The sequence below is a fragment of the Impatiens glandulifera genome, chromosome 1, assembly GCF_907164915.1.
Source record: "Impatiens glandulifera chromosome 1, dImpGla2.1, whole genome shotgun sequence".
Classification (NCBI taxonomy): Eukaryota; Viridiplantae; Streptophyta; class Magnoliopsida; order Ericales; family Balsaminaceae; genus Impatiens; species Impatiens glandulifera.
In genome coordinates, this window is record NC_061862.1 from 125,515,141 (window position 1) to 125,535,734 (window position 20,594).

At 32.3% G+C, this 20,594-nt stretch overlaps 1 protein-coding gene across 1 annotated transcript; it reads left to right on the forward strand.

Annotated features, from left to right (window-relative positions):
* Window positions 1-1,669: 1,669 nt before the first annotated feature.
* On the forward strand, window positions 1,670-8,131 carry LOC124925692 (protein ZINC INDUCED FACILITATOR-LIKE 1-like). The gene is made up of 14 exons (XM_047465767.1): window positions 1,670-1,772; window positions 1,841-1,943; window positions 2,012-2,065; window positions 2,149-2,211; window positions 3,316-3,365; window positions 5,733-5,808; window positions 5,889-6,089; window positions 6,195-6,282; window positions 6,505-6,590; window positions 6,680-6,787; window positions 6,866-6,910; window positions 7,056-7,144; window positions 7,468-7,511; window positions 8,032-8,131. The coding sequence occupies exons 1-14, from the start codon at window positions 1,681-1,683 to the stop codon at window positions 8,118-8,120; spliced, it is 1,188 nt and encodes a 395-aa protein (XP_047321723.1). The 5' UTR covers window positions 1,670-1,680; the 3' UTR covers window positions 8,121-8,131.
* Window positions 8,132-20,594: the final 12,463 nt, after the last annotated feature.

The following is a 20,594-nucleotide window of genomic DNA, read 5'->3' on the forward strand; positions in this document are numbered from 1 at the left end:
ATATTAAATGTTTAAAAACAAAATATTACAAAATTTTTATTTTATATTATTTATTTTAAAAGTGTAAATAGATAAACCACTTTTTTAAAGATAATAAATTATATTATTAAAAAATTAATAAATTGATTGAAAAGTTATATTTTTATTATTTTTAATATAAAGTGGTTGTATGACTTAAAATTTAAATTGAATAGAAAATTGATCAATACACAATAATACTTTAACACTTGGGTGAATCATTTTTGACACATGGTTAATCATGCATTTTAACAAGTAGATATTTTAACATTACTCTATGCCCTTGCTATAAAATGAGGTCTTTACCTAATTGAATGTATGCCCAATTCAAGAAATATACATCAACAAGTAGCAAAAAAAAAAGCTGGAAAATGAGAGCTAAAATATTTGGTAATATTTTTTTTTATCTTCTTTATAGTCTTATATATAATTAATTACTTTGTACAAATGATTTATAGAGTTATAATTAGGAAATGTTATTACAAGAAATGATGATGTTTTTGTGAAAATAGATTCATAATATTTAATTTGAGTGTAACTTATGTTTTGGGTGGAGGTAATTAAGGATGAATGATTTTTTTTTAAAATTTAAATAATGATTTAAATAACATAATATTTTGATCTATTAACTAAATTTGTTTCACATAATGTACACTTTTTTATTTGTTTAATTTGATTACAATATTATGTTTGTTTTTAAGAAAAAAACAACAAATTATGCTGTATTTTATTTTTTATTGGAAAAAAGAATGTTCAACTTTTTATACATGTTTACAAGTTATTAGTAAAATGGAAAGAAAATAACAGATTACAAAACAAAAAACAAAAAAAAAACTATTTAGATCTCATGTAACCAAACAAGGCCCAAGGCTGTTTCCATAACAAATTTACACTAACGTAGTTTTGTTCATGCTGATTCGGCGGCCGAGCATTTCAATGCATACTAATCAGATTCCATTATTTCTTCATATTTGCAGACATCTTTTCTTCATTTTCCAGTGATTGATCTTTTCCAGAGCACCCATTTAGAAATCAAATCAAACCATATCTCTCTTTTCTTCTCCTTCACTGTTCTAATCTTTCTGATTAGAGAGGAGAGAAATGGAGATGGAAGCAGAAGAAGGGTCAATTCCAAGGTTGAAGAATGAATTCCATGAGAATTGCCCTGGTTGTAAAGTTGACCGGTTAAAAGAGATGCAAAAGGGTTTTCCTTTTAAAGGCTTGTTTAAAATATGGATGATTGTTCTTTGCACATGTAATAGATAATGTTTTCAGGGTTTTGATTATCTTTGAGTGAAAATTCTATTTATGTTTAATGGGTTGATGATATATGATATATATTCTTTGTTACAGCTCTTCCAATTTCATCTCTTTTTCCATTCCTTTACTTTATGGTGAGTTTTGTATCATATATTGGAGATTGGCTGTTTTTAAGCAAGTTTGAGATTATGATTATTATATGGCTGTTTTTAAGCAAGTTGATCATGTTGCAGATAAGGGACTTCAAAATTGCTAAAAAAGAAGAAGACATTGGTTATTATGCTGGTTGTGTAGGTAAGATTGTTATATTATGGTTGAGTTGAAGAAATTTTCACAACAATTCTATTAATAATACAAGTTTTAACAGCTTATAAGACTATAATATTGTAAGGTTGTGCGTTTATGCTTGGGAGAGCTCTTACTTCTGTGTTTTGGGGAATAATAGCTGATCGATACGGAAGAAAACCAGTCATAATCATAGGAACTATTACAGTGTTTGTATTCATCTTTTTCCCAGATTTTCTTCTGTTTTCAGTTTAAGAGATTTTGTTATGGATTGCAGGGTTATTTTCAACGCTCTTTTTGGTCTAAGTGTGAACTTTTGGATGGCTGTCATTACAAGATTTTTACTTGGCAGCTTAAATGGTTTACTTGGTCCAATAAAGGTAAATAAATAGCATCTCTTTCTTATTACCTTATTCTTATGGATGTTTTAAAATTCTCACATGAGCAGGCATATTCTGTTGAACTTTTCAATGAAAAATATCAAGCTTTGGGAGTTTCATCTGTAAGACATTTAAGATTTGAGTATTTAATTTATTTGATTTCTTTTGGTTGTTTAATAAATTGAAGTAATGGATTTAATGACAGGTTTCAACTGCTTGGGGCATAGGATTAATCATTGGCCCTGCATTGGGAGGTTTTCTTGCTCAAGTACTTCTTCTTTCTTCATTCTTGCTTCTTCTTCTTCTTATGGAAATTAAGTTTTAAAACTAAAGCTTGTTTGATCCCAGCTTAAACACTATTCTAGGATAGTGAAGAACAGAGCATTTAACCAAAATACATGTCAACCACTTGACCAAATTAATACATCACTTACATCTGCAATGCCTTTAGAGAATTCATTAATACAGTGTCTAATAACAGACTCATTCAATTCTTAATGGGTTTAAAGTTAAATAGGGGAGTATGAAAACACTTTTATCATTTTCAAGAGACATTAACTTTAAGTAATTGCAGTTATGACTTCCCCAAAATTTATCACTTTCAAGAGACATTAACTCTAAGTGGTTGGAGTTGTGTCTTCCCCATAAAAGTATAATTGTCAAGAAACATTAACTCCAAGTTGTTGGAGTTGTGTCTTCCTAAAGAAATGATTTATGCTTATTTAGGGATTAGGAAGTTATCTTTTAGTCTAATTAATTTTTTTCTTCTTCTAGTTTTTCCTATAAATTGCATTCTCCTTATAATAGTTCATAATCCTCTATGTTCAAATTTCTACAAATATATTTTGTGATATTAAATTAGACAAAATGAATGTCACTACAGGAAATATTACAAGAAAGTAAATAAATGATGTAACAACTTCTTAAATAGACATATGTACTTTGATCCGTCTAGTTTGATCATTTCCACGCCTCCTCAAGCTACTCAAATGTTTTAGCATAACAAAGACACTCAGAAAGATATTGATTCAACACATAAACAGTATATTGTAGACAAATATCAAACAGTAGATTAATGTCAAATGTTGGTGACAAACACCGAACAGTGGGTCAATGTTAAAACTTTGGAGAGTCGATGTCTAAAGTCTTGCATATTGGAATTGTGGAGATCTGCAAAATTTAATTAGTTTAAAAATAATAAGACCAAAATGTGTAAAACATACCTTGATCTTTCTATAGACTGATAAATGAATCAAAATGAGACATAATCAAGTCTAGCTAGCTCTTGAACTATTGTATTTGTCATTTTTGTTTGTTATCTGAAAGAGCTTATTTGTTTCTCCTTTTCGGTGTTTTCATATTTTTCTTCTAGCCTGCTGAGAAGTATCCAACTCTCTTTTCTAAAGATTCTTTGTTTGGGAGGTAAAATTGCACTTCAATCACAATGCTCATTACAAGTGGTATTGTGTTACGACTTGTTTCGTAAGGTGTGTTTTGGGTTCAAGAATCACGTTCTTGATCTATAAGACCGGTGAAATTCTACAATCAAAGGGCAGCGGAAGGTTTTCAATAGAGAATTTGGGGGGAGGGAATAGAAGAATCAAGGGTGCGAAGAGAAATACTGTTGGTCTATACCAAACAGTCCATAGTAAATAATAATAGATGAATATGGCAGAAGTTCATATCTTCATTATTTTATTCATGGGTCCTTGGGGAAGAAAGATCAGCCTTATATAGGTGATGTCTTGCCCCATAATATTCGGTTACAACAACTTCAAAAGAATAACAGAATTCGGTTTGTAAAATAGAAAAAGAAAACAAAACAAAATAATAAAACAATAAAACAGAAATCTGGCCCATGTGCACACTAGGACCGAGACCGGGTGCCGAGAAAGGTTGCTGGAATTTATTCTAGGACCGAGGCCTTGATTTTAGACCCTAACATTATCTCCCCCTTCAAAATTCGTCGCCCTCGACGAAAAAGACCGTGGTCTGCCGAGTCTACCGAGCCTCTCATGCGCATGCTGAATATTTCAAAGAATTCGGTCGGACTTCAGCAAGTCCAGCAAGTGTTGGAGTCTTAGGACCGCATTTCTTAGAAGCCTTCGGTCTTCCTGCTCCACGACCAGTCCTTCTTTCGACCCAGCACGCCAAGTGTAGCAAAAGGGCCATTTTTCTTCCGGGCATACTCTAGAATATCTTCAAACAACCAAGCCCAGTCCTTTATCCAGACCAGCAACACATGCGCAACAACATAGCCATGTCTTCCGACTACCTTCCTGGCTGGTGTTCGGTTGTTGGGTTGCTGGGTTAGCCCTTTGATTATTTTTTGGAAATTTTCAGCAACGTCTTCCAAAACAAGTGAAACACTTTGGCATTCGTTTTTGCTCTTTATTTGTACCGTGGCAGCAACATTATGATTTTCCAAGGCCTTTTTTAGCTGGCTGCCTTGTATTATGTTGACCCGCGACCGAGGGGCATCTTGCTGGACCGAGAAAGTGTGCAAGAAAATGACACGTTCGTCCCTTGTCTCAAGCACCAAAGGTGGATCATAAAAATCTGATTTTTGGACGGGTTCTTGAACGCTTTCTTGGACTTCTTGATGATTAAACGGGGCCATGAACAATCTGGATTTGCACCTATGATTGAGCTCCCATTTTGTGCTCGGCCAGACCGTGTTATCAATGCATGGTTTGGGCAGCAGCGGCGGTTTGACATTGTACAAGGGCCTGCGACCGAATCGCAGAAAGAGATCTTTCTTGAATTTATGCCACGTCAATGCTTCCATATGGTTGCGATTCCGTAAATATGATTCATGCCACGTTCTTGCATCTTTTGAGAAGTGAGTGCGGACAATGTCCAGCTTTGTGGCATCATTCGTCTTGCTTTCCCTAAAGATTTGCTCGGCAAATAAGAGCCAACCCTCCAAATCAGTCCCATCAAATTCAGGAATATCAATATTTGTGAGCCGGGTTGGAGGAAGGTAGCAAGAAGCAATATTATAGGGTCGGGTGCGGGGATTTTGGCCATTATTAAACGCACCTTTTTCAATGGCTGTCAAACTTTTTCCAGCAGCATACCTTCTGTTCATATTTGGCAGAAAAGCATTGTGCAAGGCAGCTTGTTCGGTCATATTTTGTCGCAGGGCAGCATTCATGGAGGCATATTGATGGGTCAGCCCTTCGAGTAGGGTCTTAAGATCATCCATCTTTGCTGCTATCTGGTTTCTTTCATTTGAGAATCGTCTTGCTCTGATACCAAGAATGTTACGACTTGTTTCGTAAGGTGTGTTTTGGGTTCAAGAATCACGTTCTTGATCTATAAGACCGGTGAAATTCTACAATCAAAGGGCAGCGGAAGGTTTTCAATAGAGAATTTGGGGGGAGGGAATAGAAGAATCAAGGGTGCGAAGAGAAATACTGTTGGTCTATACCAAACAGTCCATAGTAAATAATAATAGATGAATATGGCAGAAGTTCATATCTTCATTATTTTATTCATGGGTCCTTGGGGAAGAAAGATCAGCCTTATATAGGTGATGTCTTGCCCCATAATATTCGGTTACAACAACTTCAAAAGAATAACAGAATTCGGTTTGTAAAATAGAAAAAGAAAACAAAACAAAATAATAAAACAATAAAACAGAAATCTGGCCCATGTGCACACTAGGACCGAGACCGGGTGCCGAGAAAGGTTGCTGGAATTTATTCTAGGACCGAGGCCTTGATTTTAGACCCTAACATATTGATAGATGGTTCATGATACTAAATTCCATAGCTTATGATGCAGGTTTCCATACTTTTTGCCATGCCTTTGTATATCGGTTTTTGCCTTTTTTGTGGCAATTATGGAAATTTGGATACCGGTATGTCAAAATATGATCCGGTTTCTTTACATCCAATGTTCTTGTGAATTTTATTATTTTTTTAAAACATTTTTTTCCAGGAAACATTGCACAATCACAGTACATGTGACAATAAGTCATTTGAAGCACTTGAAGCTATGCCATCTTCACCCACAATAAGGAATACAGAAGATATGGAAGGGGTCAAACCTAAATCTGAAAGCCTATTCAAGAACTGGCCGTTAATGTCTTCAATCATTGTCTACTGCATCTTCTCCCTTCATGATATGGCCTACACAGAGGTTATTTGCCGAATATGTTCTAAACAATCTTAATAGTTTCTTAGAATCTTTTAATGTGCAAAACACAGTTATTCTTATTGATTTTGTTTTTCCTTTTGAGGGTAGATCTTCTCTTTATGGGCAGTAAGCCCGAGGAAAAAAGGAGGCTTGAGCTATTCAACGCAAGATGTGGGAATAGTTCTTGCTATCTCAGGTAACAACTACACTAAATTTAAGCAAAAGCAATATTTTAAATTGTTTTCAAAATCTTCTAATTCGAATATATTCAAATTGCGTCATCGAATTTCCTTCACTAATTGGCTCGCAATTATTAATGAACCTAAATATGTTATTGATATGATCATACTGTTATTATGCTACGATTAACTTGCTCAGTTAAAAAAAATCTGATGTGTTCTTGAATTACTTTTTCAAGGTTTGGGCCTTCTAATTTTTCAAGTCTGTTTCTATCCATTTTTGGATAGGAAATTGGGACCGGTCAGGATAATTCGCTATTTTGGAGTAAGAAATGTCATTTTTTTATGGATCATTTGATGTATCCATTTTCAATGCTCAATCTAAAAGGGAAATTTTTTCCATGATGATCACAGGCCTTGTCCATTCCTTTATTGCAACTTTACCCATTTATGACCTTCCTCTCTGGAATCATGCTTCACCTGTTGCTAAACTGTGCATCTATTTTAAAGAATTCTTTCTCTGTAAGTTCACTTTCATATTTTACTATGAATATGATATATCATTGTGAACTTTCTCACATATTTCAACTTATGAATCAGGTGTCAATTATAAACAGCTTCTTCTTAATACAAAATAAAGCTGTGGTAATTTCCTTGTAACCACATCCTTTTTTTAGGTAGTAATGAATAAATTCTAAGAAACATCAAGAAGTTTAATATTTTTTTTATTAACTACACTTTAACTTGCATTGGTTTAAATCAACTGCAATGTTATTATGCGATTTAACAGCCTCAAAACCAAAGAGGAGCTGCAAATGGCATCGCAATGACAGGAATGTCACTCTTTAAAGCTATAGGTCCAGCCGGTGGAGGAATACTGTAAGCATCAACGTTTATTTGGCCACTAAATCTGTTTTTGCAATCTGCATTTATCAAAAAAAGAATTATTGAATGATGATAATGACAATTTTCTTTTACTCATTTACTAATAATTCAAGTACATGACTTCTCTGAAACAATCTGATAGAGTTTCTTTTTATTATGTAAGATTAAATTTTGTAGATATTGAATGATAAAAATATAAATGATATATCAAAAGACAAATGAATATTTTAGTTTTCTTTATCCTTTAATTGCAATTCTTTGATCTTGGGTGTGTATATATATATTTTGTAACTAAACGAAGTTATTTACCCATGCAGATTCTCATTGGCACAAAAGCGTCAGCATGCTGCTTTTCTTCCAGGTTACTTAAATTATTTCTTCTATGTTTTACTTGATTTGCTTTGTAACATAATAAACTAATTTGGTATTCAAATTGTTAAATCACAACTCTAAAATAATTGTAAATACTTATGTTCCTGGATTTGTTGAGAAGATGTAGTTAGCTGGATACACCTGAAATGTCTGATTATTTGAAATTTGGACAGTTTACTTTAAAACAATTTTTATTAGCCCTCACCAAACATAAGAAGACCAATTTTATAACCAAAACCTTCTTCTTAAGGTCTATCTAAATATGGATGTACACTTGTACAAGAAATTCTTATAGATACACTTTGTTTGATTTCAAACATGATCACATCTAGATATGTCAATATGAGAAACTTTTATAGTTTCATTCAATTAAAATACATTACTTCAGTATAAAGTTTAAGATAAAGAATGTTGAACAATTTGTTTTTGGCCAACAAAGTAGAAAAAATAAATTTGTTGACAACTGTTAAGACCTTACCCATTATGGTTTCCAATTTTTGTAATTGCAGGGGATCATATAGTATTCTTTGTGCTTAATATAATTGAGCTGATTGGAGTGCTGCTGACTTTCAAACCATTTTTAGTCATGAAGAATTGAAGATCATTTTTATTGAGCTATATTTTGTCTTAACAAAAATTATTCTTGTTTGAAGATGTCAGAATAAAAATAACTAGTCTTTAATACTTGTTGAACATTTTTTTGTTTTGTTTCAGTTAGTGGGTAGTTAGTGTTTTTTTTAAATAAAGAAAATTTTAGTATTTTAATTAATGAATTGAATGATATAATTATGATAGGATAAATGTAATAATGTTTGATTATGTAAAAAAATTTAAAAACAAAAAATTATCCAAAGAAAAGGGGAAGTCAATTGGTTCATTCCTCTTTCTCTAGTCCAAGGAGACATATTGATATATTAATAAGAAAATCAATCATGTTAAGTTCATTTCATATAGAGTCTGATTGTTCTGATTTACTTTCTTCTTGCTATATTCTCGAAGATATTAGCTTTTTTTTCACTACCCAGATCGAAGCAGACTCGAATGAAAGTGAGCAGATTGGTGAGGGTGACAATAACCATGAATTGGATCACAAACAGATTTTTGGGATTCAAAACAGATCTTGAGGACAAAGATTAACAAGTTCTAGATTTAGAAAGCAATGATCTCCGAGTTTATAAAAAATGGTTTAAAGGATTCAATTGAAAATGTTGATGAATCTGTATCACCATCTAGTGTCAATCTTGAACATGAAACTTATCATGGAAATGATTACCTTCTATTCTATAAAGTGAATAAAGTATGTCTTGTTACTTAGAAATATGTAAAAAAAACAGATAATTCACTTTCATGTCATTTTTAAGATAAATTCCTATTCTTAGAATAAAAAGTCTCATTCGTTTTGTTTAATTTAATATCACAAAATATTAGATTCTCCATATTTTAATTAATCTAAGTTATCGAGAATCTAATAAACCTCGTCTAAAACAAAGAAGCAAGAAAGAAAGAACAACAAGTACCTGAGTAAGAAAGGCTTCCAATGCAGGACCAATGATTAATCATACTCCCCATGTAATTGAAACCTGTCATGTTAAATCATTAACATTTCAATATTAAACAACCAAAAGAAATCAAATAAATTGAATACTCATATCTTACAGTTGAAACACCCAAAGCTTGATATTCTTCACTGAAAATTTCAACAGCATATGCCTGCTCATGGGTAATTAAATTTGAAGACATCCATAAGAATGAGGTATATTTACTTGTAAATAATACCTTTATTGGCCCGAGTAAACCATTTAAGCTGTCAAGTAGAAATTTTGTAATGACAGCCATCCAAAAGTTCACACTAAGACCAAAAAGAGGGTTGAAAACAACCCTGCAATCCATAACAACATCTCTGAAAAGAGAAAAAAATAATGATCCTGTACTATAAAAATTTGGGAAAAAGATGAGTACAAACACTGTGATAGTTCCTATGATTATGACTGATTTTCTTCCATACAGATCATCTATTACTCCCTAAAAGACCGACGCGAGAGCTCTCCCAAGCATAAACGAACAACCTTACAATATTATAGTATTATAAGATGTTATGACAAGAAATAATGAACTTTGTTTTAAGCTAACGTTTGTATTAATACGAACTTCTAAATAATACAAATTTTGTACTATCAAGGTATGTTGAATTGGTAGTGGGTATAACGTGGGAAAATTATCGATATTATAAGTTTTAAAATATAAGATAATATATATGAAAGATATTATCATAATATTATAAATTATTATAACATTAATATAATATTATATTATTCTATTATATTAGTTTCCTTATAGGTTAATTATAATGTCTATATAATAGAAATAACTTATGTAACCAAATATAATCATTCAATACAATCATTTATATATTTTAACATGGTATTAGTGTCAAAATTTTATTCTTGAACTACAAAATCTAGTTTTTCAATACCTCCATCAATGATTACTTTAGTCATTGATGGAGGTCTCTAATTATTATTATATTTTAATAATATTTTTTTTTATTTTAAATAATTCTGTTAATGTTCTTATTTTCTCCGGTAATCATACTTTGGGTTTTGTTTTTAGTTGTTGCTTTATCCTAGTAGTCAATGCCCATATTTTTATTGGTCTTAATCCAATCATATGTGCTTCTTTACTGGTTATATAGTCAATACACAACCATTCTTTCGTTAGGTTGAGTTTCTTTTCATGTGTTGTTTCACCCCAATATTTTTTGCACATGAGATTCTACCTTTTTCGCAGGTTTTCTTTTATGCAACACACTTCCATCCCGTCATTGGATAAATCTCGATATTACGAGTAACTTCGGAGTTCATTCGGTTATTGTTTCACTCCCAATATTCAATGCCCATAGGATTCTACATATTCGTTAGTTTATCACTCAACACACTACCATCTTATAACTGGATGGAGCTCACGAGTTTCTAAAATTTAAAGAATACATCATCAATATTTTCACGTTTCGTGTTCAACCTTAAGTTGTTCAAGTCATTTCCATCTTAAGTTTGAGGAGGGATGCTATAATATAAAGATAATATATATGTAAGATATATTATCACAGTATAATAAATTATGATAATATGAATATTATATTACTATATTATATTAATTTCTTTATATGTCTAATCTAATGTCTATATATTAGACATAACCTATGTAACTCTAAATAAATGATTCAATACAATTTATTTTAATCATTATATTAGTTTCACCCCAGTATTCTATGCTCATGAGATTCTATCTTCTTCACTAGTTTTCTCTTATGCAACATACTACCATCTCACGTTGATTTCGAGACTCACGAGTAACTTCTGAGTTCATTTGGTTGTTGTTTTACCCAACATTCAATGCCCATGGATTCTACATCTTTATTGGTTTATTAATTAACACATTTCCATCCTGTAACTGAATGAAGCTCACGAGTTTTTGAAGTTTGTAGAATACAACATCAATATTTCATCTTCAACCTCAAGTTGTTCAAGCGTTTTTCATCTTGAGTTTGATGAGGGATGTTAGAATATAAGATAATATATATGTAAGATATTATTATAATATTATAAATTGTGATAATATTAATATTATATTATTCTATTATATTAGTTTCTTTATATGTTGATTATAATGTCTATATAATAAACATAACCTATGTAACCAAATATAACCAATATATAATCATTTTTATATTATAACAATAGGTATATCTAAAATACCGTACCGCAATATCTAAAAATGTAAGGTATGGTACCGATACCGAAATTATTGATAAGGTAAAGGTACGAGACTTTCAAAATTTTGGTATATCGAGATATACAGATATTTAAGCTGCCAAATACAAATCTTGTAATGTCAGTCATTCAAAAGTTCACACTAAGACCAAAAAGAGTGTTGAAAATAACACTAAAATCCATAACAACATCTCTGAAACTGAAAAGAAAAGATAATAATGGTCCTTTACTGTTGGGATCGGGATCGACGATGGAGACGAGGGTCTCACCAAGTTGAACGCTTATACACACTTTGTTCGATATTAACTCTGTTAGAAGTTAATATCGGTTTCTATTCTTCACAATTCGTCACAAAATCTTTAACCGAGTTTAAGTGCGGACGTGTTTGTTTTGACTTGAAGCAATACAAAAGGATTAGGATAATGCGAAAAGAACACAAAACACAAGAGATGTTTATGGATGTTCGGAGTAAACTCTCCTACGTCACCCCTTCTTCTCGACCTCGAGAATGATATTCTTCTGAACCTTGAGAAGAATATTCATTAGAAGATTTGGTTTGATTACAACACATATACAAACCCGGTCGAACAACGAGGACTTAGACACTGCCTGTTTCCGAACTCCTAGTACACAACGTTTGTTGAATATATACTATCTATTCAACTTACAAACAATCACACAGATGAAAGGATTAATACACAATTTTGTATGAACTATCTCTCACAGAAAAACGCTAAGGCAAGAGCTTGAATATATATTTGTAGAGAGTTTTATTAGTAAGAGAGTTCAGATAATCAAGTTTCTTATTGTTTGTTCTTCCTTTAATCTTCTTATATATTCAAAGCACAACAACAGTCATATTTGATTTAGAAGACACCAGTCCTCTTTTGATTTTCTTGGCTTTAGAATGGTACAATGGAGAATATCTTCTTTGATCTTGTCTGTACTTTGATGAGAGTAAGCCAAAATTCATTTAATGGAGCCTGTTGTACTAGAAACGTTCATTTCAGAGGATTTGAATAATAATGGTATGTGGCAGTCTTCTTTAAGTCTGTCTCTACTACTGTGTCAGACTACCCATCACGAATGCTTAATTTGGAGCTGAGATTGATCAAATACTAAGAAGTGCTTATCCAGATTACCGATTTGAGAAAGAATTGGATTCATTTAATACCAATCTCATTAAATACCGAATTCATTTAATACCGATCTCATTAAATTCCGAAGCCATTTAATACCGAATGACTCATATAATACCGAAGTCATTAAATACCGGAGCGCCTATTAAATGTCGAAGCCATTTAATACCAGAGGCCTCATATAATGTCGAAGTCATTAATACCAGAAGCGTCTATTAAATGCTGAAGTCATTAATACCGGAGGCCTCATATAATGCCGAAGTCATTAAATACCGGAGCGCCTATTAAATGTCGAAGTCCAAATGTGTGACAGACGAGAATACTTACCACTGTACTATAACACATTGTTGATATCTTTAAGTCTTAAGGTAGTCAAATGCCTCGTCATCTAATTAGTGACACACCTGAATGGATTAACGAGATTACCACTGTCCCTGTCTACTATCCAGCGAAACCACAACCAAGGGAACGGGCTTGGCAGAATCAGCGGGGAAAGAAGACTCTGTTGAGCTTGCCTCTAGTCCGACTTTGTGAAATGACTTGAGAGGTGTAGTATAAGTAGGAGCCGAAAGGAGAAAGTGAAATACCACTACCTTTAACGTTATTTTACTTATTTCATGAATCGGAGGCGGGGCAATGCCCCTCTTTTTTGATCCAAGGTCTACTTCTGTAGGTCGATCCGGGTGGAAGACATTGTCAGGTGAGGAGTTTGGCTGGGGCGGTACATCTGTTAAAAGATAACACAGGTGTCCTAAGATGAGCTCAGCGAGAACAGATCTCGTGTAGAACAGAAGGGTAAAAGCTCGTTTGATTTTGATTTTCAGTATGAATACGAACAGTAAAAGTGTGGCCTAACGATCCTTTAGATCTTCGGAATTTGAAGGTAGAGGTGTTAGAAAAGTTACCATAGGGATAACTGGCTTGTGGCAGCCAAGCGTTCATAACGACGTTACTTTTTGATCCTTCGATGTTGGCTCTTCCTATCATTGTGAAGAAGAATTCACCAAGTGTTGGATTGTTCACCCACCAATAGGGAACGTGAGTTGGGTTTAGACCGTCATGAGACATGTTAGTTTTACCCTAATGATGAAAGTATCGCAATAGTAATTCAACCTAGTACGAGAGGAATCGTTGATTCGTACAATTGGTCACCGCGCTTAGTTGAAAAGCTAGTGGCGCGAAGCTACCGTACGTCGGATTATGACTAAATGCCTCTAAGTCAGAATTCGGGCTAGAAGCGATGCACACGCTCGCCACTTGTTTGCCGACCAATAGTAGGGATCTATGATCCTCAAAGGCATGTGTCGATGGCTAAGTCTTCCGAGTGGATGCGCTCGGAAGGCCACTTTGAAGTACAATTCCTATCGAGTGAAGGGATAGATCATTGAAATTGTTGATCTTCAACGAGGAATTCGAGAACAGATTTCGTGTAGAATAGAAGGGTAAAAGCTCGTTTGATTCTGATTTTCAGTATGAATACGTACAATGAAAGTGTGGCCTAACGATCCTTTAGATCTTCGGAATTTGAAGCTAGAGGTGTTAGAAAAGTTACCATAGGGATAACTGGCTTGTGGCAGCGAAGCATTCATAGCGACGTTACTTTTTGATCCTTCGATGTCGGCTCTTCCTATCATTGTGAAGCAGAATTCATCAAGTATTGGATTGTTCACCCACCAATAGGGAACGTGAGTTGGGTTTAGAACGTCGTGAGATAAGTTAATTTTACCCTACTGATGAAAGTATCGCAATAGTAATTCAACCTAGTACGAGAGGAATCGTTGATTCGCAAAATTGGTCATCGCGCTTGGTTGAAAAGCTAGTGGCGCGAAGCTACCGTGCGTCGGATTTGAATAAATGCCACTAAGTCAGAATTCGGGCTAGAAGCGATGCACACGCTCGCCACTCGTTTGCAGACCAACAGTAGGGATCTATGATCCTCAAAGGGACGTGTCGATGGCTAAGTCTTCCGAGTGGATGCGCTCGGAAGGCCGCTTTGAAGTACAATTCCTATCGAGTGAAGGGATAGATCATTGCAATTGTTGGTCTACAACGAGGAATTCCTAGTAAGCGCGAGTCATCAGCTCGCGTTGACTACGTCCCTGCCCTTTGTACACACCGCCCATCGCTCCTACCGATTGAATGGTCCGGTGAAGTGTTTGGATCGCGGCGACGTGGACGGTTCGCCGCCCGCGACGTCGCAAGAAGTCCACTTAACCTTATCATTTAGAGGAAGGAGAAGTCGTAACAAGGTTTCCGTATGTGAACCTGTGGAAGGATCATTGTCGAAAACTATTTCAAATAACTAGTGAACATGTTAAAAAAATGGGTTGTGATTGACATTGGTTAGTCTATTCCTTTCACGTGATTGGGGGTGCATGTTTTGTATCCTCTTTTGGGTAGATTATATGTTCCCCCAACTCATAAAAAAACCCCCGGCGCAAACCGCCAAGGAATGTTAAAAAGACTTCCAATACTAGACCAATTTATTTGGAAATATGTGTTTAAACATTAAGCAATAAGCATTAAGCATCAGGCATCAAGAATCAAGAATCAAGCGTCAAACATCAAACATTAAGCATCAAGAATTAAGAATCAAATATCAAACATCAAGCATCAAGAATCAAGCATCAAACATCAAACATTAAGCATCAAGCATCAATGATCAAGGATCAAGGATCAAGCATCAAGCATCAAACATCAAGCATCAAGCATCAAGCATCAAGCATCAAGGATCTAGCATTAAGCATTATTAAGCATTAAGCATTAAGCATTAAGCGTTAAGTATTAAGCATTAAACATTAAACATTAACCATACCAGACCCATTTATTTGAGAATATGGGTTAAAGCATCAAGCATCAAGAATTAAGCATCAAATATCAAACATCAAGCATCAAGCATCAAGCATCAAGCATCAAGCATCAAGCATCAAGCATCAAGCATAAATAAAGCATCAAGCATCAAGCATCAAGCATCTAGCATCAAGCATCAAGGATCAAGGATTAAGCATCAAGCATCAAGTATCAAACATCAAACATCAAGCATCAAACATCAAGGATCTATCATTAAGAATTAAGCATTAAACATTATTAAGCATTAATCATTAAGCATTAAGCATTAAGCATTAAGCATTAAGCATTAAGCATTAAGCATTAAGCATTAAGCATTAAGCATTAAGCATTAAGCATTAAGCATTAAGCATTAAGCATTAAGCATTAAGCATTAAGCATTAAGCATTAAGCATTAAGCATTAAGCATTAAGCATTAAGCATTAAGCATTAAGCATTAAGCATTAAGCATTAAGCATTAAGCATTAAGCATTAAGCATTAAGCATTAAGCATTAAGCATTAAACATTAAGCATTAAGAATTAAGAATTAAGCATTAAGCATTAAACATTAAGCATTAAATATTAAGCATTAAGCATTAAGCATTAAGCATTAAGCATTAAGCATTAAGCATTAAGCATTAACCATAAGCATTAAGCATTAAGCATTAAGCATTAAGCATTAAGCATTAAGCATTAAGCATTAAGCATTAAGCATTAAGCATTAAGCATTAAGCATTAAGCATTAAGCATTAAGCATTAAGCATTAAGCATTAAGCATTAAGCATTAAGCATTAAGCAATAAGCATGAAGCATGAAGCATGAAGCATGAAGCATGAAGCATGAAGCATGAAGCATGAAGCATGAATCATGAAGCATGAAGCATGAAGCATGAAGCATGAAGCATGAAGCATGAAGCATGAATCATGAATCATGAAGCATGAAGCATGAAGCATGAAGAATGAAGCATGAAGCATGAAGCATGAAGTATTAAGCATTAAGCATTAAGCATTAAGCATTAAGCATTAAGCATTAAGCATTAAGCATTAAGCATTAAGCATTAAGCATTAAGCATTAAGCATTAAGCATTAAGCATTAAGCATTAAGCATTAAGCATTAAGCATTGAGCATTAAGCATTAAGCATTAAGAATTAAGCATTAAGCATTAAGCAATAAGCATTAAGCATTAAGCATGAAGAATGAAGCATGAAGCATTAAGCATTAAGCATTAAGCATTAGCATTAAGCATTAAGCATTAAGCATTAAGCATTAAGCATTAAGCATTAAGCATTAAGCATTAAGCATTAAGCATTAAACATTAAGCATTAAGCATTAAGCATTAAGAATTAAGCATTAAGCGTTAAGCATTAAGCAATAAGCATGAAGCATTAAGCATTGAGCATTAAGCATTAAGCATTAAGCATTAAGCATTAAGCATTAAGCATTAAGCATTAAGCATTAAGCATTAAGCATTAAGCATTAAGCATTAAGCATTAAGCATTAAGCATTAAGAATTAAACATTAAGCATTAAGTAGTAAGAATTAAGCATTAAGCATTAAACATTAAGAATTAAGCATTAAGCATCAAGCATCAAGCATCAAGCATCAAGCATCAAGCATCAAGCATCAAGCATCAAGCATCAAGCATCAAGCATCAAGCATCAAGCATCAAGGATCAAGGATCAAGGATCAAGGATCAAGGATCAAGGATCAAGGATCAAGGATCAAGCATCAAGCATCAAGCATCAAGCATCAAGCATCAAACATCAAGCATCAAGCATCAAACATCAAGCATCAATCATTAAGCATTAAGCATTAAACATTAAACATTATTAAGCATTAAGCATTATTAAGCATTAAGCATTATTAAACATTAAGCATTAAACATTAAGCATTAAGCATTAAGCATTAAGCATTAAGCATTAAACATTATTAAGCATTAAGCATTATTAAGCATTAAGCATTATTAAGCATTAAGCATTAAACATTAAGCATTTAGCATTAAGCATTAAGCATTAAGCATTAAACATTAAGAATTAAAAATTAAGCATTAAGCATTAAGTAATAAGCATTAAGCATTAAGCATTAAGCATTAAGCATTAAGCATGAAGCATGAAGCATGAAGCATGAAGCATGAAGCATGAAGTATGAAGCATGAAGCATGAAGCATGAAGCATGAAGCATGAAGCATGAAGCATGAAGCATGAAGCATGATGTATGAAGCATGAAGCATGAAGCATGAAGCATGAAGCATGAAGCATGAAGCATGAAGCATGAAGCATTAAGCATTAAGCATTAAGCATTAAGCATTAAGCATTAAGCATTAAGCATTAAGCATTAAGCATTAAGCATTAAGCATTAAGCATTAAGCATTAAGCATTAAGCATTAAACATTAAGCATTAAACATTAAGCATTAAAAATTAAGCATTAAGCATTAAGCATTAAGCATTAAGCATTAAGCATTAAACATTAAGCATTAAGCATTAAGCATTAAGCATTAAGCATTAAGCATTAAGCATTAAGCATTAAGCATTAAGCATTAAGCATTAAGAATTAAGCATTAAACATTAAGAATTAAGCATCAAGCATCAAGCATCAAGCATCAAGCATTAATCATCAATCATCAAGCATCAATCATCAATCATCAAGCATCAAGCATCAATCATCAAGCATCAAGCATCAATCATCAAGCATCAAGCATCAAGCATCAATCATCAATCATCAAGCATCAAGCATCAATCATCAAGCATCAAGCATCAATCATCAATCATCAAGCATCAAGCGTCAATCATCAAGCCTCAAGCATCAAGCATCAAGCATAAAGCGTCAATCATCAAGCATCAAGCATCAAGCATCAAGCATCAAGCATCAAGCATCAAGCATCAAGCATCAAGCATCAAGCATCAAGCATCAAGCATCAAGCATCAAGCATCAAGAATCAAGCATCAAGCATCAAGAATCAAGCATCAAGCATCAAGCATCACGCATCAAGCATCAAGAATCAAGAATCAAGCATCAAGCATCAAGCATCAAACATCAAGCATCAATCATCAAGCATCAAGCATCAAGCATCAAGTATCAAACATCAAGCATCAAGCATCAATTATCAAACATCAAGCATCAAGCATCAAGCATTAAACATTAAGCATAAATGATCAAGCATCAAGCATCAAGCATCAATCATCAAGCATTAAACATCAAACATCAAGCATCAAACAAAACAATTAATATACTTGATATGACTTAATAATTATAATATATATATATATATATATAATTTAACTTATATATATAATTAAACTTAATTTTATCCATTCATTATTAAAACATTTTCATAAATTATATTCTAACAATATCTCTTTTTTTGATTATTTAAAATAAATATTCAAAACCTGATAGTTTTATAATCGTTGGCTAATTATCCTAAGTTAATTAGCTAATTTAATCTAATATTTACACCGTGATAGTTCTTATGACTAATTTTCTTCAATATTGATCAATTATTACTCTCTAAAAGACGACGTGAAAGCTTTCCCAAGCATAAACGAACAACCTTACAATATTACAGTATTATAAAATATTATTATAAGAAATAATGAACTTTGTTTTAAGCTAAAGTTTGTATTAATATGGACTTCTAAATAATACAAATTTAGTATCATTAAGGTATGTTGAATTGATAGTGGGTATAATACTTTTACCTAACGGTGGGAAAATTATCGATATTATAGGTATATCTAAAATATCGTACCACAATATATTGAAATTATAGATTTTTTTTTAAATATATCGAAAAAAGTAAGGTATGATACCGATACCAAAATTATTGATACGATAAAGGTATGTGATTTTTAAATTTTGATATATTGGGATATACCGATATTTAAGGTACCAAGTAAAAATCTTATAATGACAGCCATCTAAAAGTTAAAAAGAGAAGTAAATAATGGTCCTTTACTATGAAAACCTTTGAAAAAGATGAGTACAAACACAGTGATAGTTCCTATGATTATGACTGATTTTCTTCCATATCGATCAACTATTACTCACTGAAAGACCGATGTGAGAGCTCTCCCAAGCATAAATGAACAACCTTACCATATTATAGCATTATAAGCTATTATGACATGAAATAATGAACTTTGTTTTAAGCTAAATTTTGTATTAATGCGGACTTCTAAATAACACAAATTTTGTACTATTAAGGTATGTTGAATTGATAGTGGGTATAATATTTTTACCTAGGGTAGGATAAATTATCGATATTATAGGTATATCTAAAATACTGTATATCAATATATCAAAATTATCGATTTTTTTGATATATCAAAAAAAGGTAAGGTATGGTACTGATACCGAAATTATTAGTACAATAAAGGTATGAGACTCTAAAATGTTTTGTATACCGGGATATACCAAAATATTGAAATAATATTTATAAATTAAAAATATATATTATATAATATTTATAAGAAAATAAATATATTTATATTAATTTATTTACAGAAACATAAGTTTTAAAAATTAAATCTTAATATAATTATACTGTAATATTATTCAACATATTCAATCTCTAGACATTCTATTTTATAAGATATACAATTAACTTTAGTTAACTATAAAGTGTTTTTTCTTTAAAATAGACATAATTATATATAATATGTTGTAAGTTCATCTCAAATAAAAACACAAATCGAAAGTATTATTCTTATTATTATTATCTAACCTGAATTGTATTATCAATTTATAAAATAAATCGCCAGATGCAAATGCGATTGAAGACCGTTTCGAATATCACCTTCTCCCCTCCACTTTACTCTAACTTGAAGATTATAATCCTGTTAACGGTAATTTTTATAACTAAATTTAATTCTTAATATTTTTAGATTATAAGAATGTTAGATTTTCAAAAGAATATTTTATTTTATGATAAATATCTTTAATTTTTTTTGTTTTGTATAATTTTATTTAGTAACCATATTAAATTATTTTTTTAAAGTTAATATGTTTTTTAGGTATCAAAGGTATAATACCGATACTGTACCTAAATTAAGGTATACCTAAATCAATGTATACCGAAATCAAGGTAAGGTAAATGTATTATTGGTCGAACCTTGTTATATCTTGTATTCTTTATTATCATTTATCACTTTATCTTTATATATTCTTTTATCGTGTGTTTAGATTAAATATTTTCTCAACAAGTGGTATTAAAGCATGTTTTGAGAATATTTATCCTAATCTATTTATGAAGATATGATAGAAATCCTAACCATCATTGAAGAAGTTGTTGGATAATTATGTTTTTGTTGAAGATTGTTGGTTATTTGATAAAACG